A 26,462-nucleotide genomic window follows, 5' to 3' on the forward strand; every position below is an offset into this window, starting at 1 on the left:
AGCCCGAAGGGAACAGAGTCGCGTGACAGACACAGTGATGAAGCTGGTATGTGTTTGCAGTACACAAGCCACGGTTAAGACAGCTGACTCCACTGTGAGTGACCCTGTCTCTCTCTCTCTCTCTCACACACACACACGCGCACCCACACACACACACACACACACATGATGCGCAAAACTCAAAAATACTTAAACTAATAACAAAACAGTAGCTGATTCAGAAGCGCCAGATTGTCATAGCAAAGTCAGAATTACCTCCTCTCCTAGGTTCACGAAACGGTCGTCCATATTCGCATTTAGATCCAGCTTCTTTGTTTTTTAAGTTAACTTCATGTAACACAGAGTTTGTGCCAAGGTCTCTTAAAATATCAGATATTTTTATAGTTTTTTCACAAGGCAAGATTAGTAAAATAATATAGTATGGTGCGATTTCCCAAAAACATAATTATATCTATGAATTAAAAATTTATGATTTTTGTAAAAAAAAAAATCAGTTTGGAAAATAATGGTTTATATGTACACTCATATGTATTTAATTTACATGAAATGTCATGAAATTATTTTTTTTTTTGTATCCATCTCCTGACTTGTGCCTGTCCACAACTTTAGAGAGATCTTTTGACAGTGCCTTGCCACCCAGAGTTGATTGTTTGCTTCAGTTGCACTACCAAAGACGGAAATGCTCCAGGAAAGCTCTTTTCATGCTGAGCTAATCAAAATGACCACAGCTGATCACAGTTGAAAGTCAAATGGCTTTGTGTGCCATTGAGAAGGTGATTAGCTACACCTGATTGAGTTTACAAGTCATTTTTAGGAGGGGATGATCCTTTTTCCAACTGTTTTTTTATTTTTTTCTGACATGGTGTTATATCTTTCACTTGGCTGTTATAAGTTGCACTGAGTAAATACAGATGGATAAAACAAAAACTGTGTCCGTCTTCACTTCAGGCTGCAAAGCATCAAAATGTGATTATTTTAAAGGGGGTGATTCTTATCTATACCCACTGTATAGGTGTTTTCAAGATTTTTTTGTTTTCTTTACCATGGTCACACTATATGTCTTCGATCTTAATACTGTGTGTGTAATGAACATCCACTGGAGGCAAGTTTAATGAGAACCCATGTGCAGTTTAATAATATCCAAAAGTGAGCAGAAACACAATGAACAAGACTTGGCAAAAACTCACCAAACAGTGGATTATACGAACAAAGACAAAGGAAACATGAGGGCTATTTATACAAAGGTTAACTAGCCTAAAAAGGGGGGAGGAGTTAATGAATCACTATGGCAACTAACAAGGGTAACTAACAAGTCAGGCAAAGGAACAAGAACTAAACACAAGAAGTGAACACAGAAACAAAGGGAACAGAAAATACACTTCAACATAAAAGTCCTTGACATTAAAACAGGGCAGCACAAGACATGAAAACATGACCAAAACCACATGACGGCGTGATAGGGACTATGTGATATTTGTACATTTTCTTAACAGCTCAAGGCCCCTCTCTCTCTCTCTCTCTCTCTTTTATTTCAGTTTTTTTTCCTTAGGACTGCCATTGCTTTCTCAGCAGGCTGTTTGGATTCCCTTCCACTCCTTTTAGTTCTCAGGATATTGGCTGGTTTCAGTGGAGCGAAGCAGAAATGGATGCTGAAACTGGGAGGTTACTGTTCAAAAGCTAAGACAATAAACACATCTCTTTCATGCGTCTATAAAGTGCTTATTTGAACAGAACAACCAACATAATTACCTTAGATTAGTTTACATTTGGCAGACACAGTCCGCATAATTTAGGATTAAGCCTCCCTTGCCTGATCCCTAAATTATGTAAATACACAACATGCCAACCCATATGGTAAAGCATTTAAGCTGGTATAATTGTTTACCGTCATAATTCAAAGGGACACAAAGGGGAAGGAATGTAATGTCATTTCCGTGACTTAACAGCACAGTTCTGATCAGTTCGGCCTTTGCAAGAACTCATGACTGGCTGGTCAAGTGGGAGTCATAACTCACATTAATACTGACTTCCTACGAGACTCCCTCCAACACTGAGTCAACAAACCTGTGGTGTTTTCTGTGAAAAGTCAAGGATTTTCTAAACAATTAAAGCCTCTTATATAGCTGAAAATTATGTACCTTTAGAGTTTTAGGAAATTTGTGGTACTATAGCATGCCTAGAGGAAAATAAATCCCTGAAATATGCAAATACGAGCTTATGCTCAGGATCAAAAATCAAGGGATCCTGTAATTCTGGGGAAAATACTTTTGAGTCATAACCCTCCTCCTATCTTTCATAAGGCAATAGCTTGTCAGCAAAAACTTAAATTAAATATAATCTGTAGTATGTTTCTTGAATGCAATGCACATTATGGTGATATTACAAAACAATAGTGACCGTTTTTGTGGCAGTTTTGAGAGGCCAACTTTTAGAAACCTACCTGTCTTCCTCAGAGGAAAGTCATCCCGGGAGTCTTGTGGGGAGAGCAGGGAGATCTTGCAGGAGGAGGACGCTCCTCCCAAAGGAGGTGAACTTTGCTCCAGAGAGGTGTGATGGGAGGCCCTGAACAGAAAGGAGATGCAAACTGAACTTACCTGATAGTCATAAATTCAGCTGACAGCTCTTCTGTGCTCTAGTACTATCCACCTTAGTATCACATTACTGATTATTAGCTAAAATCAACTCAATTTTATTACCTTGAAAAGTCTGAAATCTTCTAGTCTTGTGTTTATTTATTTTATAAACTTTATGTACATTTCACTGTATTTAAATACACTACCATTCAAAAGACGGTAAGAGTCGGTAAGACTTTTTAAAAAGAAATGAATACTTTTATTCAGCAACGATGCATGCAATTCATAAAAAGGCAGTAAAGATATCTATAATGTTACAAAGATATCCATTTTAAATAAATGATGTTCTTTTAAACATGCTATTCATTAAAGAATCCTGGGAAAAAAGCAGCACAACTGTTTTCGACATTAATGATAATAATAAGAAATGTTTCTTGAGCAGCAAATCATCATATTTTAATGATTTCTGACAGATCATGTGACACTGAAGACTGGAGTAATGGCTGCTGAAAATGCAGCTTTGCCATCACAGCAATAAATTATATTTTAAATTATATGCATATAGAAAACAGGTATTTTAAATTGCAATAATATTTCATAATATTACTGTTTTTACTGTATGTTTGATCAAATAAATGCAGCCTTGGTGAGCATAAAAGTCTTCTTTCAAAAAACATTACACATTTTACCGAACCCAAACTTTAAAATCATACTGAATAATATTTAGATTTATCTATTAACATATTACATTTTTAAATAATATTGAAATGGTTGTGCTATTATTGTGCTACATCCATTGAAAATGAAAAGTCTGAAATAAATTCCAGCTCATTTAAAACAGCAAATGAAACTGGTTTAAGGTATGTGAAGGTTACTTACGTGTACCACAGTTTGGAGCTCTGTGTGATTTTCTGGGGGACCCCATTAAATGTACCATCTTTGGTGAATTTACTCAACAGAAACTCTTGGAGTTTCTGCTTGACCTCAGTGCTGGCCACTGCACCTGTCAGACCAGGAGACGCACACAAAGAAACCATGAGCATCCTGGGGTTTATTCAAATGATATTTAGATACAATAAATCTGAGACATTCCTGAAAGAGCTCGACTAACATTCTGTGGTTCGCGTGATACAGTCACTGTAAACAGAAAGAATGTTTGGCTTCTTTTCAAGGTCAGAGAAATTATTGTATTACTGCCACTCCCAGACACAGCAGGATCGGCCTCAAACAACAGCATCTCTCCTACTCATTCACCCACACACTCTTCTCAAAAGCTCCAGTTCAGATGCCTCTGTAACATCATTGGCTAAACATTTTTGAGCACCTTTAAACAAATGAAGGAATATCTCCCTCTTCTGGACAGCAGGAGTGAAGCACTCTTGAAGGCTGTTATATCGAACTTTGTGCAAAATTGAAGTTCTAATGAATCTATTTGTGAATAAATTGTTTGAAACCTGTCAAGAACATTAATACTCAGTCATATCTCTTATTAAAAATCAAAAGACAAAAATAAGAAATGATGTCTTGCTTATCGAAAAGGGATCCTATCAAAAACGTAATATATTGAACCAACTATCTAATGGTGCATTCCATTTTTTTTTAATTATGAGATTATTTTCATGATTATTAAGCACATTTTTCTCCAAAATTGTAAATATTTTTATTTAATCTGTAATCATATATTTACTTCTACCTTCTATATATATATATATATATATATAATTTATATGTATCTGTACAAATTTGTTTGGTATATACATATCTAAAATAATGTAATTAATAAGAAAATTAAATATGATTTATATTTATATATATATATATATATATACTGCTAATTTAATTATATGTGATGTACAGTACACTTATTACAGTTTGCCAGCCCAGATCCAGTTGACTAGGCTACACCACCCTGTTTTTATTTATTTTCCTTTCTTTCTTTCTTTTTTGGGTCAGTTTCATCCTGTGTTGTTCAGCACTTTCTCAAGTGAACATGGAAAAGAAGCAGATGTCATATAAATGTGTCATTTGACTGATGACATTTTGATGGTATTCGGTACAGACAGGCTGTGGAGTGTTTGAGTGTTGTGTGGGTGATCATGATGATGAGCTCTTACTCTCTCTGCTCTTCTCTCTGTTGCGGAGGACCAGCACTTGTTGTTCACGGCGATGTCTCTCCAGTTCTCTCTCCTGACTCTGGAGCTCTAGTTTCCTCTCTTTCTCCAGCTGCTCCTGTTGTTGCTTCATAGCAAGTAGTTCCTGCTGCAACTGAGAGGCAGATGTTTATTATACATTTATTTATCAAGTTGGACTGTATGGTTGTATTGTACTTGTTGCTTTTTGTGTTGCGTCCACACATTATTAAAGTAGGGTTGTGTTGGTACCTTCAAATGCTCTTGTATCTGGGCCTGATGCTGGCGAACCAGGTTCTCGTGCTGCTTCTGGAACTCAGTGATGAGTAACTGTTTCTGAATCTGCTGCTGTTTCTGAATGAGGAGCAGCTCTTGTTGAAGTTGTCTTTCCCACATAGTGGGATCTGAGGCCGAACCCTGCATCCTAACGTCTGTACGTAGGTCCAATGGGGAGCCCGGATCAAGAGCCAGTGGAACCTCTGGCTTAATGTCCACTGAGAAAAAAGAAAAAAAAAACAGTGAGAAAAGGAGGATTTAGTACAAATGTATTTGTTATGTTTTGATGGTTTATTATCAATCATTCAGAGATATTTGAGCGATCAAGTATACATATGCATGACAACTACTTTTGTTATTACTTAATATCTCTGGTCTGATTCTTAATATTGGAAAAACCTGAATGTGTTATGTGGTGTGACAAACAAAGTCATGTGGTACAACCAACATACATGGTAAAAAAAAAACACACACAAAAAAACGGATATTATGTCATATAGAGGACCCTTGCAGACCCTCATGACAAGGTCAATATCAGAAAATTAGGCATTTTTAATGTCAAGTCAAGACTGTAAAATGCCATGTATTGACCACTCCAATACATAACAACGTTCATGAATTCATGGACAATTAGTCATAAATTATTTGTGAATTAAAAAAAAAAAACTTTTAACCTTGATAATTTATTCATTCACTCTGTGCCATTATCATTATAGTTGTGTTGTAGACTCTTACAGTTGGAGTGATTTTTTAAAACTTCATGATTATCCCTATAGTTATAGTTTGGTGTGAGCAGGCCATAAGCTGAATTTTCCAACATGCTAGAAAAAAAAAATTGTCCTCATTTCCCTTTTCATACTGTGCTCAGTTGAACCCCAAACTACATCTCAAAGTCATCAAAAGTATGGCCCCATATGAGCTTCACTGATACAATATGCAGAGATACAATAGAAACAACTCTATTTTTTGCAGTAGTGTGTCTATATAAGAATCCCAGCCAGCATTCCATGTGCAATTCCTAAGGGTTATTACTAGCCATGGTTTGGTCCAGTGTGTTCTACTGACCCCTCTGGTCTGAATGGAGACTGCAGTGCCACAGTTTGTTGTTCAGATAGTTGTGATGTTTGTGCTCCTGCCTCTTATTCCCCCACCATCCTCCCTCCTTAGAGCCATCATCACACCTTCACCATTATGGAAAATTGCCGCTGTAGTCTTCAGGCTGTGCCTCATTACAAGTAATACACTGGGTACAAAAAGCAAAGGGCATCCCCAAGGCCCCAAGAACTATATATATCCACGAGACAGTGAAAATCAATAGCAAGCCTGGAGGACAGTCCCTCGGAAAGCGTATAAGAGGAGACACTCATCATAACAGACTGTGATGAAAAGCAATTACTAAGAGATGGGGTTTGGAAAGTGTATACGTAAAGAATGATCTATGGGTGTGGAGAAGAAAGCCAACGAAGTTTACAGAACAGCTGGTCAAGATATACTTATGGTCCAGTGAATTTAAGTTTCGCATTGAGGGAAAGCACACAGTGGTTGTTACACAATTGGGGAAGAAGTAACAAGAAGAAGCCCCAAACAGAAATCAAGTCACTTTAAGTTTAACTGAGTAAGCAAGTGTCTGGAAACATGATTAAGTTAAATGGTTTTTCCTCTTAGTCAGCATGATGGAAAGTGTATACGTACAGAATGATCTATGGGTGTGGAGAAGAAAGCCAAAGAAGTTTACAGAACAGCTGGTCAAGATATACTTATGGTCCAGTGAATTTAAGTTTCGCATTCAGGGAAAGCACACAGTGGTTGTTACACAATTGGGGAAGAAGTAACAAGAAGAAGCCCCAAACAGAAATCAAGTCACTTTAAGTTTAACTGAGTAAGCAAGTGTCTGGAAACATGATTAAGTTAAATGGTTTTTCCTCTTAGTCAGCATGATGGATTAGTTGGCCAATTTTTAATGAGTGCTTCAGTTCATAAAGTGAATGGCTGATAAACTGCACAGAATCAATAACTAAGAATATTGATTTGTTCATGGTTTCAGGTACAGTAATGTAATCTCTATTAAAAGTTTGTGTTGTTCCAAAACTGCATCACTCTATTTCTTCTGTTGAGCACAAAAGAAAACTTTTTTTTTTGTCCAAGCTAAATGTCAATGGGGTCCAAAGATGTTATTTTGAATTTTGAATGTTGTTTTGGATCCCACTGTCTTTCACTATGGGGACAAAACCAGTTGAAACAATCTTTTAAAATATCTTCTTTTACAATAGAACAATAGATAAAATGGCAGACAGACAGACAGACAGACAGACAGACAGATAGATAGATAGATAGATAGATATGATTTCAATAAACACACTAGATGCGAGACTATATTCATTAGCTATGTAACTTTAATCCTCAGAAAGCTTGTTATTGGCATAACACACTACCACCTGTTCAGTGCTCTCTCTCTCTCTCTCTCACGCACACACATACACACACAAAGAGGCAAAGCCTTTAAACCATGAATTCTATCCATGAACCAGTGTCTCTTAAGCCTAGAATATTCCTCTAATGAGTTGCCATAGCAAGGCACTTACTGTGACACACGCAGCAATTCATACATTAATGGTAAAGCATTTGCTTGTTTGGTTGAACATAATGTTCTTCACCATCATCACAAATGTCTGCATGCGCAACCGCTGATTATAAATAGCAACATAAAAGCAAGTGGTGCAATCTTAGACTATGACAAAACACACACCCAATCCACCACCCAAACTGGCTGCCATGGCAACGCTGGCGACATCATACTGACTCCTCTTCCTGCAGATATTGAGCTGCACTGTGTGGTGTCTCCTCCCCGAGAGCACCCATGGATATTATATCATCCCTTATATAAGACAAACATACACACAGACACACACACAAGCGCTCCCTCTTTCTGTCGACACCGATACATGTCGGCTATGCCTGTCAGCTCCAGTTGAGGTCGAAGCTAGCATTTGAAGCCAACTTCTGGGTGTTTAGCAAAAATTCACCTTGGTTTGTTGTCGTGACGGCACTTCTTGGAAAAGAGCCAAGTTTGAAGAGACAGGAGCAGCTCTCTCTAGTGAGGCAAACAGATGACCCTAAGTATCCTGGAATGATGGGGGAAATATTAATTCTGACTTGAGAGAGCTCTTTATAAAGAGCAGCAGTGTTCTTACAGCATTCAAGAAGTCAGCCAATGAGCTTCAACAATGATTCACAGGCATTGGGCTCGCTGCCCTAATGGAGCTAAAAATAGTCTCAGAAACACCTGCTGGGTTGAAGCGCTCACCACGGTGATATCTCATTTATCTTATGTTTCCCTGCTTGCCCTCCCCACTACCATCATTAAAAAGATACACTTTGATCCGACCATCCAGCCAAGCTCTCTGCAAAGAAACCTCAGGTCAACCCACTCACACCTCCCAACTCAACTGAAAGCAGGCGGTTTGAAGATTAAGAATGACCAGGTTAGACCAAATGGACCTCTGGATAACACAGCTTAACCTTGTCCCAGACAGCGTGACATCATTGCGACACATTGTTGGAAAGAGAAGCGCTGACGTCACCAGAGGTCAAAAGACTTGTAAATGAATTGAGGTCTAAGGATGGTAACTGTAAAGAATTGAATGATTCCGGTTTGATTCCTCTTCACAGTTCAACACTTCCATTAACAACTCTATAATACCTTTTAAGAATAAATATTTGGGGAAAAACACAATTCCAAATGATGAGATAAATTCATTAATGAGTTTAAATCAGTTCTTGCAAAAGGTGTTTTTACACTTCTTATGCTGCTTTTTTAGAGGCGGCATAAATGCAATCCAATAATTGGCTTTAATTATGCATTGAACATACAACAGTACTAAACACAAACAAAAAAATGTGGTAAGCATTTCATTTGTTTATATATTTATTTTTTTAAATGCTACCAAAAAACACATAATGTGTATCTTTAAATATACACTGTCATATGAACAACCAGGCACAGTCTGTATTTGATTCGCTACAAAGAATCAACTCATATGAGTCATTCGTTCGGGAATCAGATTATACACAGGTTGCACTGAATTTCTTTGATTCACTAAAAGGTCCACCTCATTAGAGTAATTTGTTTAGGAATTATAGCATGCAGGCAGCATACGCAGGTAGGAAGGCAGCACATCTGAATTCAATGAGCGTGTCACATCCTGTCTACTGAGATACTTTTATCTGATTCATTTTTGAAGGCAGCATTGATATATCCTTCGCTGCCTATGATATCCCACAATCTTGTGCATTCTATTCTATGAGAGTTGAGCTAAAAATTAAAAATGGCATCTAAAAATTGTGGTTGGTGGTCAGTTTGTGTGTAAATGTGTATTTTGACTAGCTTTTTCCACTTTTCATGTCATTTAGAAATTAGTTATAGACAAAATTCTATTGGTTGCTCTGAATGTTTTGATTCACTAAAAAGAACCAACTCATAAGAGTCATTAGTTTGTGAATCAGGCTACACTGGTTGCCCTGAAATTTTCTGATTCACCACAAAAAAAATTACTCATAAGAGTAATTTGTTCGTGAATCAGTGATTGCTCTAATTGTTTTGATTCACTATTCACTTTATTCAGGAAAGTGATTGCACTGGTCACGCTGACTGTTTCATTCAATAGTGGTGTTGCAGTGCATACAAAGGAAACTTTGTCTGTGTTTTAGTACAGTATTCACATATTAGTACATAAAACGTGTGAGAACCAGTGACAGCACCAAAGTCAACTGATGATTCACTGTGATTTCATCATTCATTTTTGAATAAATGAATCAACAGCTTGGATGCTGTAGAACCGCAATGACGTTCATGTTTTTCGTCAGTCCCGCCCTCTATTTTAATTATGTTAATAAGGCACTTGTTGAGACTACAGTGGGACGTGGGCCATTTTTGCATCACCTGACATCAGCACTAAATCAATGTTATGAGACAAAACATACTCACACCTCGTGTTTTGGCCTCATGCCTTTGCAAGAACATTATGTGTAATGAAGCCAAGAAGAGCTGTTGATGTATTAACGCCAGTTGAGCTGAAAAAAGAATCGCAAACAGCAGTAACTGGGCTAAATATCTTTTCTGAGCACAATCTTAATATAGGGAATGTGTGAAAGACTGTCAAACATGTGGAGCCATCTGGTAATTTTAACTCGGCAAGAATAAGAGCACCCTGTCAAATTTATGTAAGCTATTCCGCTGCCCACCCCCACCACCATAAACATTTCAAGCACCTTAGCTTTCATGAACTGTCTTTAGTTGTGGTTTTACTTATAAGTTCTCAACTGAACGCTATGACTTGATATGAGAATGGTGGTGCAGATGTGGCACTGAATCAGTAAACACAAATTCGAATACCGAAAGCACGCTGTTTTATTTTTAGCAGGAAGGGATGACAAGCATCCTGCCCTGCGTCCAAACGGTTCCCTTTCCCCACAGGGATATGGTGACTCATCTGCTGTACTACATTTCCCATAATCCCTTGAGCAATGCATTTCTCATAGACTGATGTTTCTCATTACTGCTGATTACAGAGATGATCAAAGCGTTGGGTTTGTTGTGCTGCATCCAGCCATAAAAGCGAACCTCCCACACACCATTAAAGGGGTCATGAACTGCCTTTTTAACTAGTTTATACTGTTCTCTGAGGTCCACTTATAATGTTATCAAAATGTGTACATCAAAAAACATCATAATTTAGAAGTAATAGGCTATTTGTCTGTCCTGTTTTGACCCCCCTCATTGGAACGCTCTGTTTGAATAGGTGTGGCGGATTGTAGACTCGGAAATAAACACCCACTGCTGTGATTGGCTAACAGTTGTCTATGTTTGACAGCCTACATCCTTCATAGATGGACGCTGCTGTGATTTAGGTTAAAACGCATAAATACTCAGTTGCCTACATATCAAACGATCTGTAATAACAGACAAAGCAATAGTGACCACATAATAAAAACAGTTACTCACACTTGTGTGGTACGGCATTGCTGTCAAATACAATATATCCGGCACAGCATATGTTTTTGTAGTACAATGACGTCTTATATGTGAAAAAGGTCAATTATACTCTTAATTAACTGTCTATGCATACATGACAGTCTGTATTGGGATGTATATGCTTTCACTGATGCAGACATGTCAAATAAACCAGAACAAATTACTACAAGACAATTCACACCCAACAGTAGCTGACAGAAGATGACTTTCAAACCGTTCATTCAAAATATTTTGTTCATTCAACAGAATATTTAGCCTTCAACGTTTGCTTTATTCTAAATTGTCAGAATGATTATAACATTTGTTCGAAGACTAGCTTCAGTGGTTTAAAACTGACAGTGAGTGCACATTAGCATTACAATAAACATCTTCCGACAGCAGCATCGCTCCCATAGATTTCTGGCTCGACTCTGATCACATATTTTCAAGCACAAAGTGTTGCTTTGAACCTGTTTCCTTGAGCTTGGTTAGTGTTACAGATTAAATCCTTAAGTCGGCACTCTTAAGAAACACTTAGCTTGACCTATTTGCCTCAGTTAGCACAACACATTAATTGCAGTTCGTCTTTTGATCACAGAGTGAAAAGATCACAGTCAATGTTATGAAAACTACTTCAGATTCCCCACACTCGGAATTTGGCAGCAGTTCTATTTGCATCCAGCAGAACGACAGAATTGAAACACAAAAAGAAGAAACGGACATTTTTACCAAGCAGACCCCTGGTCAACAATAACAGATGTAAATCCTAACCGCATATCACATGACGGTGACAAAACTCTCTGTTAATAACTGTTCCACTGTACGGTTATATTAAGAGTTTGTGGAGATGGTATGATAGCAGAGCGCCACGGTGGCTAATCTTAGCACTCTAATGCTATAAACTGAAAATAACATACTAAGAATAGCTGACCCACAGAGCGAGCAACAGGCCTGCCTGCCTGCCTCACGCAGATGGCTGTTGTTTAACCGCGTACTTCTTTATAATGCCATGCATGCCTGTACGGGGCTTTCACTGGACAGATGAGCATTAATTGAATTGCTCGGTATCAGGCGGAGGAGTTTAGGGCGCGGAACGGGGGCACTAACAGGTTGCTCCACTGAGCCTTTTTAAAGACGACAGCTCAGTCTTTCTCTTGTCTTTGTGCAAATCAGGGTTAGAACTATATTTAGAAAGACAGGATTGCGTTCGGCAGTGTGTGTGCTGATGTGTGAGTAAAAAAAAATTTACGTACTTTCAGTTATGTTGCAACTATGCTGAAATCTAGGCAGACAATCTCCTGCGATTCAGTGTTGATAAGTGCAAAGAGGTGAAGCAATATCCTCCACCCTTCTTTCACGAACCGAAATGACTCAATCTTATATATGCACTTCCTTCCCCCCCATTAACCCCAACTTTCATATCATGGATTTCCCAGAACAACACATTTTTAACCGGTCAGAGGTTGTGAGAGCAGCTCTCTGGCAGCGACCACAAGTCAGAAACAACAGCAAAGAGCAAAAATGAGTCACGCTCAAATTTTAGACAATAAAGCAAACATATCCTCGCTTAGTGATGTCAGACTCAAGCTCTCGGCACACAGTGTCAGGTCAAAAATAGAACGGGTTGATTGTCTTTGGCGACTGTGAAAAGTAATGCACCTTTCATGTTGACAGCGTATTTCTGTCAGGAAGTTTCCTCTCTCCTGAATTAAAGGCTAAAGTCGCAAAACATCCTGTAGGTGTTCTCTTTTTATCCCCATTATAACCTACGCTTTCTGTCGAAATGACGTCTGACAGGATAATTACACGTACCTTGAGCCGCCCCTTTGTTAGTTTAGTGATTTAAGGTTAAACCCACTAACAGACATCCACAGAACGATGCTCTCCTGAAACTTTCTCCACACACAGCATAATAGCGACACAAACACAATCTTACAGCACTTCAAATCTTGCAATCCTGCAGGATAAAACTCTCTTGATGATGCTGCCACAAGTTCAGGATGTGATCCTTATTATCACAATACACACACACAAAAAAAGACTGACAGAAATCTAAAAAAAAAAAAAAAGTCACAGTTACTCACACTTGTGTGGTACGGCATTGCTGTCAAATACAATATATCCGGCACAGCATATGTTTTTGTAGTACAATGACGTCTTATATGTGAAAAAGGTCAATTATACTCTTAATTAACTGTCTATGCATACATGACAGTCTGTATTGGGAGAAATGTCTCACACAATGATGTGCTACCTTTTTAATTTGAAATGAAATTTTTCTTCAGTATAAATAGGCTTGATAGAGTCAGTGTAATGTTGAATAACTAAATTAGATTATAGAGTTCATGACATTTTTAATGATGTGTATAAAAAAAAGAGCATAAATATTCCAACATTTTAGTATGCTTCAAATGCTGCATCTGTTAACCTTTCCTACAGTGAGGCTGGTACATCATTTATATACAGAGAACAGATAACATGCTGCAAAATAAGCAGGTGCCCTATAAATCAGCCTCTGGCACAGTTAAAGTGAATTCTATTTTTTAACCTCTGTTGTCAGTAACAGTTTTTTTTATATATATTTGGAGGGTATACAGTGTGTTTCTTAGCAAAAACAGAGTGATGCTTTTTTGGCTGCATATGGTGCGGCGACTGAGTGCTCATTACGGCTGATGTTATTCTGGGCTGCAGGCGTGTCTAAAGCAGGAAACGCTGCTGTATTTTTAAGTAGAAGCTTATTCCTTACAGCAAAAACAGGACAGGGGGAATCCAGATCATCCCTTTCAGCAAAAATATGTTTTCTGGGTTTATTTTTGGATGCATTATTAAATACAGGGGGAACAAAATGTCCACAAAATTTATAAGGAAATATAAGTAAAGGAAATATATTTACCTTAAATTTCCTGATATATATATTTAAGAAAAAAATATATACAGTATATATATATATATATATATATATATATACTCAAAATAAAAAATATCTCCCCCCAAGTACAAAAATAAAACAAAGCCAATACTAGTAATGTGAGTTTATTCCTTCCTATATATATATAAAATTAATAATTAATAAATAATTTATTTTTTATTTATTATATTTATTATAATTTGTTTGTTTGGAACACAATATGCATATCTGTGAGAATTAAAAACTAAATATATTGAAACTCTGTAAAAAATGGTTTGGTAAACCTATCCAAATTATTTATTGCAATAATCTAAATCTTGATAATGTATGCAAAAACATTTTTTTTCCATCCAACAACAAATGTAATCACAGCCCTGACATTATTAAACATCAGCAAGAGTCATTCCACTCATTATGTTGAATAATACATTCATAATATCAGCATTACAAAAGGTTCAATTTTCTACAATATAGTCCTCCATAGACCGCATTATCACATTATTTGTTCCTCACTGTCATTAGCATAATCCAAAACTAATTTTTAAAAAAATAAAATAGCCTGGGGCCACAGTGTGAAAGGCTACAGATACAAGAAGATTAAGCATGAACAGTCATTTATTTATTCAGAAATATATTCAAAACTGCACGAACCAATTAATTGTCTCTAATTATCACCTACATTAAGGGACTGCTTGATCGCTGGGCATAAAATTTCTATTAGACTAGATCTCTTTATGAGTTCTTTAAAATTGAGACACCTTGTATATGCTTTCACTGATGCAGACATGTCAAATAAACCAGAACAAATTACTACAAGACAATTCACACCCAACAGTAGCTGACAGAAGATGACTTTCAAACCGTTCATTCAAAATATTTTGTTCATTCAACAGAATATTTAGCCTTCAACGTTTGCTTTATTCTAAATTGTCAGAATGATTATAACATTTGTTCGAAGACTAGCTTCAGTGGTTTAAAACTGACAGTGAGTGCACATTAGCATTACAATAAACATCTTCCGACAGCAGCATCGCTCCCATAGATTTCTGGCTCGACTCTGATCACATATTTTCAAGCACAAAGTGTTGCTTTGAACCTGTTTCCTTGAGCTTGGTTAGTGTTACAGATTAAATCCTTAAGTCGGCACTCTTAAGAAACACTTAGCTTGACCTATTTGCCTCAGTTAGCACAACACATTAATTGCAGTTCGTCTTTTGATCACAGAGTGAAAAGATCACAGTCAATGTTATGAAAACTACTTCAGATTCCCCACACTCTGAATTTGGCAGCAGTTCTATTTGCATCTAGCAGAACGACAGAATTGAAACACAAAAAGAAGAAACGGACATTTTTACCAAGCAGACCCCTGGTCAACAATAACAGATGTAAATCCTAACCGCATATCACATGACGGTGACAAAACTCTCTGTTAATAACTGTTCCACTGTACGGTTATATTAAGAGTTTGTGGAGATGGTATGATAGCAGAGCGCCACGGTGGCTAATCTTAGCACTCTAATGCTATAAACTGAAAATAACATACTAAGAATAGCTGACCCACAGAGCGAGCAACAGGCCTGCCTGCCTGCCGACAGAAATAAATGGCCGGCTCGGGCTATAAATAGGTCAGGCGCGGTGCGGGGATTGGAGCAGCATTGATGCGTTTAAAAATACCACACCAAACACAGCTGTGGCCCTCATCTACAGCCAGAAGGCATGTCTCTGTGTCTATCTCTCTTTCGGTTTAGTATGCTGTCTATCTTTATCTCTTTTTTCATTTTCTTTCTCACTCTATCTCTCTTCCATTATCATGCCTCTGGCCTCCATAAAAAGACACACTACCAGTTTTTCTGGAGATATAAATATTACCTCCCCACATTTCGCTTGACACGTTGCTGCTCTGAGCCGTGCTGCTGACACTCTCACAGGGTTTATGTGCTCAGCATGCAGAGTAAAATGCAACATTTCTAAGGTTGTCAAAAATGTACATGTATTTCAAATCTTTAATTCAAAACTGAATGGCAATATGAACCATGTGTGGTGTATTATATTGATTAAAATAAGAATGCAGGTTGGATAAGACAAAGCAAAGGCACAATATTACAACATGACAAAACATAATATACACTTGGAAGATTAAGCATGAACAGTCATTTATTTATTCAGAAATATATTCAAAACTGCACGAACCAATTAATTGTCTCTAATTATCACCTACATTAAGGGACTGCTTGATCGCTGGGCATAAAATTTTTATTAGACTAGATCTCTTTATGAGTTCTTTAAAATTGAGACACCTTGTATATGCTTTCACTGATGCAGACATATAATGTTATTGTGCTAAAGTAATTTGTTTTGTTTTTTAAAAAGATATTATCTTCTATATATTCTTTCGTTTCTTTATTGTTAACATGACAAGTTTGACAGCCATGAAAATATATTTTGAAAAAATAAATCTCCATTTTCACAAAATTTTGAACACCACTGATATAGGAGAACCTATGAAGCCATAGGAGATGATGCCCACCCTGAAACAACATACAGAACTACCAAATTTTGCTATAAGTTTAATTGCATCATATAATAATTGCTGTTAATAGTGTTCATCGTCTGTTTGATTACGTCTTTAATTGATTACGTCTTTAATAGATTTTTCCGTACATTTCTGCCATATATACATTAACTGACAGTCACCACTGATAAGCTACCACTAAATATCGTAGAAACTTAATTTGCTGAAAAGTTTCTTTTCAACGATTTGTATCGTGAAAAGCGCTATACAAATAAGCTTGAATTGAATTGAATTGAATTGCTAAGGTATTCTAAAGAAATTCTGCATTGCCAAGTACAATTCTCAGGAGAGCACATTCTTTCCTAGTGTAAACACTAACGTACGTCTAGGCTGAACTTGTTTAGCTTGTGTTTGTGTGGTCATTTATAGACCAGGCAGGTTATATATATTGAGGCCAGGGTTGCTCTTCAGGAGGGAGTTCCCAGCTGGCCAAATGTGTTTAAGATGGATTTGTAGCTCAGAGCACAAAGGGGGAGCCATCTGTGTGACGGTCGATCTTTATTTAAAACTCTCACTCCAATCCCTTCTGTTGTCACACTGCACTAAACTAGATTCATGTCTTCCTTATCAATCTTTGAGAAACAAAACTGATTCTCCTAAGATCAACAATTCCAAAAATCCAGTTTTGCATGTTGAACCCCCTCAGTATGCAATATTTATATTAATGGCACTGTTCACTTAACAGCATACACATCACATCAACGTGAGATCTGATGGAGATTTTTAAGACACAGACATCTCACCGAGTGAAAGAAAGAGAAATAACGATAGAAAGCATACCAGAAATGCCCATCATTCTAACACCAGTGCTCACCTTACCTCTGGTCTCATAAGACTGAGCTTTTAAAGAGGGGGGCTGACTGCACCTCAGGCATAATGGCTAATGATTTTTAGGATAAGCTCAAGGGGAGTTTAAAACAAGCATCCTTGTGAAGGGTTACTAATAGTAGTAAAATATTATGGCAAGAGCTTAAGTGCTTGTAACTCAAGTAACTACGGAATAAACCTGCATCTATAAATAGCGCATATATAATGTACAGCAGTTTGTCGTCTATCATGAACTCACTGAGATGGTCAGTTAATGGCATTTTCTACTGCAAACATACACATTAAATCAACTACACTTCCAGGAAGGTTAATATCCAAGAGCACCACTGAAGTAACCTATGATTTGGATTGCTGAGATAAAGTGTAAGACATCTAGATTACATAGAGTTATGTTAAAAGGGATAGTTTGCCTAAAAAGATGAAAAATTTGTCATCATGTAATCACATGTGGTAAATTTGGTAAATCGCTTTGGTAAATCATAATTATTTGATAAAAAGTCAAAATTATGACAAAATTTGACATTGTCATAAAATCATGATTATGAGATAAAAAGTCAAAACTACTACACACTAAGTCATGATTAGATAAAAAGTCATAATTCATCTTAAAGTCAATTTTGACATAAGAAGACATCATTATGGCATAAAAAGTCGACTTTATTTCAGCCTTTCATGTCAAAATTTTGTCAAAACTTAGACTTTTTAATCTTATAATTATATGACTGAATGTGAATATCTCATAATTTTTACTTTTTGTCAAAATTATGTTTTCGCATGTCATAATTTCGTAAAAGTATGACTAAGTATCTCATAATTTAGATTTTTATGTCATATTTGTGATTCATCAAAGCATGTTTTTTTCTTATGTGGTGTAAATGGGGTAACACAAAACCAAATTTTTTCAGAATATCTTATTTTATGTTTTGCAGAGGAAAGCATACAGGTTTGCAACTATACATGACAGCGCGTAAATGATGACAGAATTTTCATTTTGGGTGAACTATCCCTTAGAGTCTGCATCTTCATAGTATTTCAGTGTTCAGGAGATCCAGATCACCTCAAAGACCCCATCTCCTCTGCATCCAAAAATACTCTTCGTCATTTACACACACCTACACTCTGGTAATTGTATGCTATTTCCCATGCTGGTTTTTGAAGGAATAGGTTATGTATTTTCGTGTCTGTAACAAGCAAGTAGCCCTGATAGATGGACAGAAAAAAGTGAAGTGGCAGGGGGCCAGTTATAGCTCTTCCACGTCAGCACTGGCCTTTATTCGTTCTAGTCTTATTAAAGCACTTAAGTGTATAGCGTCAAAGTGTGACCTGGAGTTACACACTTACACACGCACAAACATACAGATATGCCTGGCCAAAGACAGCGCTGTCACCTCCACGACATGAGCTGGATCAGACAAAAGCTCCTGAGCGTTTTCTGAATTTAAATGTGAGCTAAAACGAGAGCTCTCAACAAAACAGGTTAATAGAGAGAGAAAGAAAACAAGAGAGCACATCAAAAGGGAAGGTCACCACAATGGGCTTTGTGTGGCATCACAGGCAAGCACGTACATTGTGCTCTGCATTTACACAGTTACACAGGCAAAAGGTGATGGAGTTTATATATATTACAGCCTTTTGCATCAGAAATACATTTGACTACTTGAAGCAACACACATACACACCAAGACTCAATTGCATTATGTCCATACATTTCCGTCCATGCACATTATATATATTTTTTCAAGGGCACCAAATGTGTTTACTCTAAAAGCTCTGCACTCTTTCTTTGGTTCCTTGCTCTCGCCTCGTTCCATATAAAGGCAGCGCTGCATTAGCTGTCCTCCGGGTGAGCAAATATTGCTCTTTAGTTAATTAGATCAGACTGCAGCGTGTTTTTGTTCCATACTGGATGATGACCACTTTGTGTGGGAGAGGAGGTGTCAGTTCCAGAGTGTCTCCTCACTTGTTTTTCTTTGCTTCAAAGATCTCAGTCTCTTTTTTGTTTCTTATGTCTGTCTGTCCCTTTCTCTCTGCAACTCTTAGATCCAATAAATGGATTAGGTGCTCTGTCTGACCCAAAAATTGGCTTGTGTGTGTGTGTGTGTGTGTGTGTGTGTGTGTGTGTGTGTGTGTGTGCGTGCGTGCGTGCGTGCAAGCGTGCGTTAGAGAGAGAGAGACACCTAGAGTAATGTACTTTTGGACACAAAATTGCTGAAAAATATCTAAAGAAATTAGCTACACCTGAAAAAACAACTCCTTTTATGAATCTCTTCAAATGAGAAAATGGTTCATTAAGAGAATAAACAATGTAGTCGATATACTTCTCACTATGATAGCAGTAGTAGTAAGAGTTAGCATAATAATAATTAATTTAAAAACAATATAAGTAAATAAGATGTACCCATCAAAGTTATTGTAGTATTTGTTTTACAACTTTTATACTTATTTCCAATTAAGCAATGTTAGCATGAGTGCTGCTCAAAATATTATTCGGAACATGAATCGACTTCGAATGTGATTCAGTTGTAGGAACGCAGCCGCACAAGCCATCACAGACACGCTGATATTGCTTTTATACAACTTTACAACAAACAAGAGGGTAATGAGTAACTATGAGTAACATGAGCTAATGGCTAACTTACATTTTAGACCCAGTATTGCCAGTTCCTTTGTCTAATTTTGCTCTTTCAACTAAAATACTTTACGACAAAGCTGAAGATCGACCGTCACGTGTCCCAGAGCAACACATTGGCGTTTTGTTTCTGGGTGAATCAGTGGTTTGAATGAATCGTTTGAGTGAATGATTCAATGACTTAAAAAGTCACTGTTGCCACCTACTGGCGGAACAATGTAACATCCAGTTCCTTTGTCTAATTTTGCTCCTTCAATTAAAATACTTTACGACAAAGCTGAAGATCGACCGTCACGTGTCCCAGAGCAACACATTGGCGTTTTGTTTCTGGGTGAATCAGTGGTTTGAATGAATCGTTTGAGTGAATGATTCAATGACTTAAAAAGTCACTGTTGCCACCTACTGGCGGAACAATGTAACATGAAGAAAGAGTCACTGAAAATCCCCAAATAATAAAGGCCTGTTCATACCATGGACTATAACTAGCCTATAAAGTTCTCTTCAATCCAATTCTAATTATATTAGAATATATTGAAGGTCACACCACAGCTATAGGCTAACAATAACAACACAAAGAAACCATATTGGAATCACTTTCAGAATTATTTTTTCCAACTGATGAATAATGAAAACTTTAAGATTTCCCCACACAGATTTTGCAACAGATTCAAATTGGTTACGGAGATTCGAAAATATTTCCACACAGATTTCACAACGGATTCAAGTTTGGAGCATTGACCAAAAGAAAGCTGCTTGGTTTTAAAGGGACTTCTGTGTGACTTCTATACTTCATACAGTTTATCGCTACACTACTGAAAATTAAACTTTTTTACCTGCAAAATTTTACCAAAATTATGCTAATGTGACAGCACCTTTATTGACAGTCTGTCTGAAACACAAAAACACAGACAAGCTAAGTGATACCAGTGCTATTATACAGCTAATAAAATTAAAGTAATGACTGTTATAAATTTTACTTCACATTTCAGTATAGTTTTAATTAGATACAGCAGTGGGTTTTCAGTTTCAGTTTCAGTTTGGCAGGTGGGATGTATTTTTTGACACATGAAGATATTTCAATTCGTGTGAAGATGACTCGATTATAGATTTTTTTTTTTCACCTTAGTTTTATTTTTAGTTTACGGTAATAAACCAGGTCCTCATTGAGATAGTGAAGGAAAAAGAGTGTGTGAATGTGTGGGTGTGAGTCACTACAAAAGATCAGAAAATATATTCCATGTAGAAATATGTTTGTTTACCTATATGTGCTGTTTATGCATGGCTACGTATTTGCTCTCCTCAGAGTTTCATCATAATTGTTTGTGGCATTAACAGCAGGACGTACTCGTTTCAGGTTGCCTGTGGCAGGGGAGCCCGGTGCCGTAGGTGTACCTGGAAAAAGATGAGAAATCTCTGTCCTCCCATGGGTCCCGGCTCATCTGGGGCAACACACCTCACAGACAGACTGGCAACATTTCAGGTTCACGCTCACACACTTGCATCAGCTCTCCTTCCCTCCTCTGCTTACTGACTTTCTGTCCTTCATAAAGACCTGTTCAGTCTCCCTCCGTGTGAATTCTTCACCTCAGTCCACTTCCATCCTCATACAGCCACTTGGTCGGCCACGTAGAAGCCCAAAGGCATCAGCACTGTTTATTGGAGGTCCAAACCCAATTAGCATCTCCATCTGGTTATATTCTCGGGGCATGTTTCCGCTTCGTCTGATGATTTAGGCGCTGTGGCTTTATTAGGTTACTCAGTCTAGCCTCCGCTGGTATTTCCTGCAGGACATGTAGGTTGAGAGTAAGAGCACTTTGCAGCTTGGATCAGATAATGTGGAGAAAGTGCTTCTTCTGTTTACTTCATAAATTTCAGTGGAAGTGTCTAGTTATACGGCAAAGCAAAGAAGAACCCTATTGACACATAGGCCATTGTCAAGGGACTGCATCTATTTTTGTAAAGAGATAGTTCACAAAAAAATTTTTTAATGTTGTCATTATTTACTCACAATGTGGTTTCAAACCTGCATGACTTTCTTTCTTCTGCAAAAGAAGATATTATAAAGGATGTTTCAAGGTATTTTGATATTTACAGTGAAAGTCAGGGGGTTCAAAACAACATTGGACACCACTGTCTTTCATTATGGACAAAAATACTTGTACAGGTAAAGAAACAAAGTCATATAGGTTTGGAACGACACTAGTTTGACAGAATTGTCTATTTTGAAGGAAACTATCTGTGGAAGTTGTGACTCAGTTTAAGCAAATTTAGACATGAATGGGCGGTTACTGCCACACCATTTTACAAACACTTTTTGACCTACAATAATCATGCAAGTTAATTATCAAAGATATAATTAGGTTTTTCAGAAGTAGTATTCAAAATCCACTTGCCCCCAGGAACATGACGATTCAGGTAATTGTCAACAACGTGTTTTGGTTTGTAAGAAAAGTAGATCATTATATGATCATTATAAAAAGGCTGTTTCTCCACCCTTGGCCTTTCTAATGTTGCTGTCTATTCTTATCATTTTTTTGCAAAATTACATTATATATATTATTTTTGGAAGGCCTTTCTGTGGCTGATCAACTGCCACTGAGATAAACGGGAATGCTAAAAGGTTCGTATTACAGACCTCCATGGAGAAAACACATATTGCATCATTTTTGTTATAAATTGCATGTTCAGTAGGTGAAAGAATATTTCTGCCATTTTAATAATTTATTATCAGCAGTTTTGAAGAATGTTCTGTGGATACAATTTCAAATCACTGTTATGGATTCTTTTCCCCCCCAGATGAACGCTGCCATTTGCAGCCGTGATGACATCCGAAAACTCTCCTCAGCCCATTGGTATTCTCTGTGCATTGCCAGTTTCTGAAGAGGCTTTGCTGTCTGTCCTTTCAGTGCTGTATTGATAAAGCTCTATAAATAGACATGTTGCTGTGCGTGTCATTGGGAGGGAAGGGAAAGTTCACTGAAATCCCTCTGATCAATCAGAGCATGACTGCTGGAGCATATTGATTTACCTCAGAATAACAGTATGGCTAGATAGGGTTTAGCACAACCGCAGAGCCTTTCTCTGACCTTTAACCTGCTGCAGTCTACATTCTTAACCCACCTCAGCCCCTTCTCTGGAAAATATTTGACAACTACCATGTGGTCATCACCTGCCACAAATTGAATACATTAGATATTGAAATAATTGGCACTTAAATTTCTAAATGAGGAGGACCTTGATTTTTATTTTATTTTTTTTAAATAAACTGACACTATTGTATAATAATATTCTAGCATTTGGTTTATCGCTATTATTATTGATGATGATGAGAATAATAATAGTAGTAATAATAATACTAGAGTGGTAGAATGTCTTTATAAAATACTAATTTAAATAATATTGTAAATATTAGTTCAAATTGGTTTAAGATAGGTCTAGGTGAGTGGTTCCCAACCCAGGGGTCGTTAAAGATTCACAATGGGTCACCAAGCTCACTCTAGTTTGTGGGTTACAAACAGGGATCAAACGGTTACAAATTGACGATAAACCAAGATGAAATTCTCGATGGTTAGTATTGCTGTTTAATATTTTAAATTAACATTAAAACCATAAAGCTCATGTAAATACTGTCCAACATTAAGCAAAGTTAGCAACAGTCTCACGCAGGCGCAGCATGCAGTGTTGGTTTAGTTTTGTGTGAAAATATGGGGGAAGGCAATGAAAGGAAATTATATAAAGTCAAGGAAATTATATAAGTTAAAATATGAATGAATTATATAAATCTATCTCTGAAGGGAACCAAATGTCTTGAAAAAAAGCTTCTATGGCATTTTCTTTTCATCTTCCCTCCGTATACTGCCTAATAAAGCAGTGTGTACTAGCGCAGCGCTGCTTTGTTTACAGCGGTTACCGAGGAAGCAGCTCTATTTCTGCTGTTCCATAAGCGTCACCTGCTGTCAGAGAGTGAATTTGCATTTTCATTCAGCCTGTCTGCCGTTTTTGTTCAAACTAATGCAAAAATCAGACCGAATTTTTATGCACAGTTGTAAATTTTAACAGGTTGATGGAAAATAAGCTATAATGTGCATTCTAAAAATCTATACAATTCGGATAATAAGGTAGGTCTATTAACACAGAAGATAAAATACCTACAAGCATTCTTTATTTTGACTCATATCTCTTTTCTTAAAAATGGTCTGCAATATGAGGTTTATCATTTTAAAACTTTTTTGTCAAAACAACATTTTAATATGTAATATGTTAGTAGATAACATGTTATGTATTATATTTTATATATTTTATTAATTACAGTATTTAATACATTACATTAATTTGTATTTTGTAATAATGCAATAATATTATGCATATAATAATAATTATATACATTAAATTATAAATTATAGTTTTATGTCTTTATATTTATTTATTTGTTTGTTTATTTATTTTACACTTTTCATGAACAGTATGGGGCTCAGTGTGGGCCGATACTCACTAGAACTGGGAATTCTTTACTATTCTGTTTATGTTATTATTTAAATTATTGTCTTATAAACAGTCAATAGTCTTCTTCTGTCCCTGCTCATCAAGCAAAGTTTTGACTATATGGTGTACTTGATTTTATGTGATATTTAGAGATGCGATCTGCCACAAAAATAGATAAATCAATAAATAAATAATAAAAAAATCTTAGAAACTTTAAACCTTTCAAATCACATTGTCAATAAATTCAACACAATAATCTCTTTTTTTTCTATTAATAATATAATATAATATAATATAATATAATATGTAGCAAATCTGTGAACTGGGCGCCACACAATTACAGACCAGGGATCACAACACAACAGTGGAATGCTGAGGCTCCTCGCTGAGTTAATCTGAGGTTTTATCTCACAATAATCTCAACATCTCAATCCATCTCTCTGAAAACACACCCAATATCCTCACAAGCTATAACACGCACACAACCTACTTTTTCCCCTCCCGCTGACAATCCAGTAATGCTTAATCCTTTACCTATTTAGGTTAGTTACTATTTTGGGGATACTATCTGCTTCACAAACAAATTGCTCAGTCTAAGAGAGTCATTATTTTGCTTGGCTTGAGTCTCCATGTGTAACACAATATTTAATTGATGTTTTCTTAATGAAATTGAGAAACTGGACAGAAGGATTAACAATGAAGAAGTTCACTTTCTAAGCTCCATGTTTAGAAACTTACCGTATACAGTAGCAAGAGTCAAATAAAAGTAAATGATCTGAGGACATTTCTTACATAATAGCTTCAGTTTCATTTGTCTCAGTAAATCAAATCCTGTCTTTGCTTTTAGATAAAAGCTTTCAGGAAAGCTCAGTTCAGCATCAATAAAATCTGATCCCATCTCATTCTGTGTATATGTGCAAAAGCTTGGGGGAAAACAGGAAATTATACATTGCAACAAAGGAAAAGACTAATTTCCTTGACTGCTATTGTCCTGGACGTTACCACCTACGCCATTGTGGCTTTCCATGACCAGGGTGAATCAGGTTTCCTAGAAAAAGGTCCCAAAGAGAAGTGTACAGCACAATGAACAAAGCAGAGGGCAAATTCTTCCTGTTATTATTTGCAGAGAAGAATAAATGACATTCTCAACGGAGGGTGACTCGTGTTTGCATGACAGCATAATGATAATTGAGCTTTTTCAGAATGAGAAGAATTTTTATTCTTCTTTAAAAAAAGAACAAATTCAGACTCTGAACCAAGTTCTCTTTGCATGCTATCTGTTACAAAGGGAGCGTGACAACGGAGTTGAAGATCCATCTGAAGGCTTTATTAAGAGCATAGTCAAAACAGGCAGGGTCAAACACCAGCAAACAGGTGTAATCCAGGGCAGACAAAAGAGTAATCCAATAAACAGGCAACGACAGGGCAGGCAGCAAACAATCAAAAACAAGGTAAACAGTCCAAGGTCAAAACACAAGGCAAGGCAAGAAAACGGTGCAGGTTAACACAATATTCAGCAAACTGAGTGTGTGAGAGTGCATCCTTTATAATCCTCCTGATATGCAACAGGTGAGACCGGTAATCAGTTCCAGGTACACTCTAAAAAACGCTGGGTTGTTTTTTCAACCCAAATGCTGGGTTGAGACTGCTGGGTAAGGACGTTGGGTTGTTTTAACCCAATTTGGGTTGAAAATTGGTCTTGATCTATAACCCAGCGGCTCTGGATTGGGAATGCGGACGTGAAAGAGAGCATGCACGTCACATTAACATCGGACAACACCAGTGCGAGAAGCCGCCATTTTCTCAGCGTCTTCAGATGGAAGCGAGTGCGAGTGAAAGACGGTTTATGGTAAGTAAAGATTAAAAATGTAAAGTCATAATTCATTGTTTGAGTCCGGTAGTATTTTGAGATTTCATGGAAGGCGGAAAGCTGATTAAGTGATAATTGTTAAAAGTAATGTTTTGCATGTTATATTTCAGACTTGTTGAGCTTTGTGTCTTCATTGTGCCTGCGCCGGGAGTTAACGACACAGAACCCTGCTTGTGTGAGAAGGC

The 26,462-nt window shown here is 37.0% G+C and overlaps 1 protein-coding gene across 3 annotated transcripts in view; it reads right to left on the bottom strand.

Annotated features, from left to right (window-relative positions):
* LOC107728524 (histone deacetylase 9-B) overlaps positions 1 to 10,008 on the bottom strand; it is a 28,210-nt gene extending 18,202 nt beyond the window's left edge. For 2 of the 3 annotated variants that reach the window (XM_016538727.1, XM_016538725.1), the window contains exons 1-5: positions 9,965 to 10,008; positions 4,955 to 5,196; positions 4,688 to 4,838; positions 3,453 to 3,585; positions 2,441 to 2,562 (exon numbers count right to left, since the gene is read on the bottom strand). In XM_016538727.1, coding sequence (XP_016394213.1) covers positions 2,441 to 2,562; positions 3,453 to 3,585; positions 4,688 to 4,838; positions 4,955 to 5,196; positions 9,965 to 9,998 — 682 coding nt within the window. In that variant the 5' untranslated portion in view covers positions 9,999 to 10,008. The remainder of the gene's footprint in view (positions 1 to 2,440; positions 2,563 to 3,452; positions 3,586 to 4,687; positions 4,839 to 4,954; positions 5,197 to 9,964) is intronic. The other variant, XM_016538728.1, reaches the window with a different exon arrangement.
* Positions 10,009 to 26,462: the final 16,454 nt, after the last annotated feature.

This window comes from Sinocyclocheilus rhinocerous, unplaced genomic scaffold, assembly GCF_001515625.1.
Source record: "Sinocyclocheilus rhinocerous isolate Xijiao unplaced genomic scaffold, SAMN03320098_v1.1 scaffold3047, whole genome shotgun sequence".
Classification (NCBI taxonomy): Eukaryota; Metazoa; Chordata; class Actinopteri; order Cypriniformes; family Cyprinidae; genus Sinocyclocheilus; species Sinocyclocheilus rhinocerous.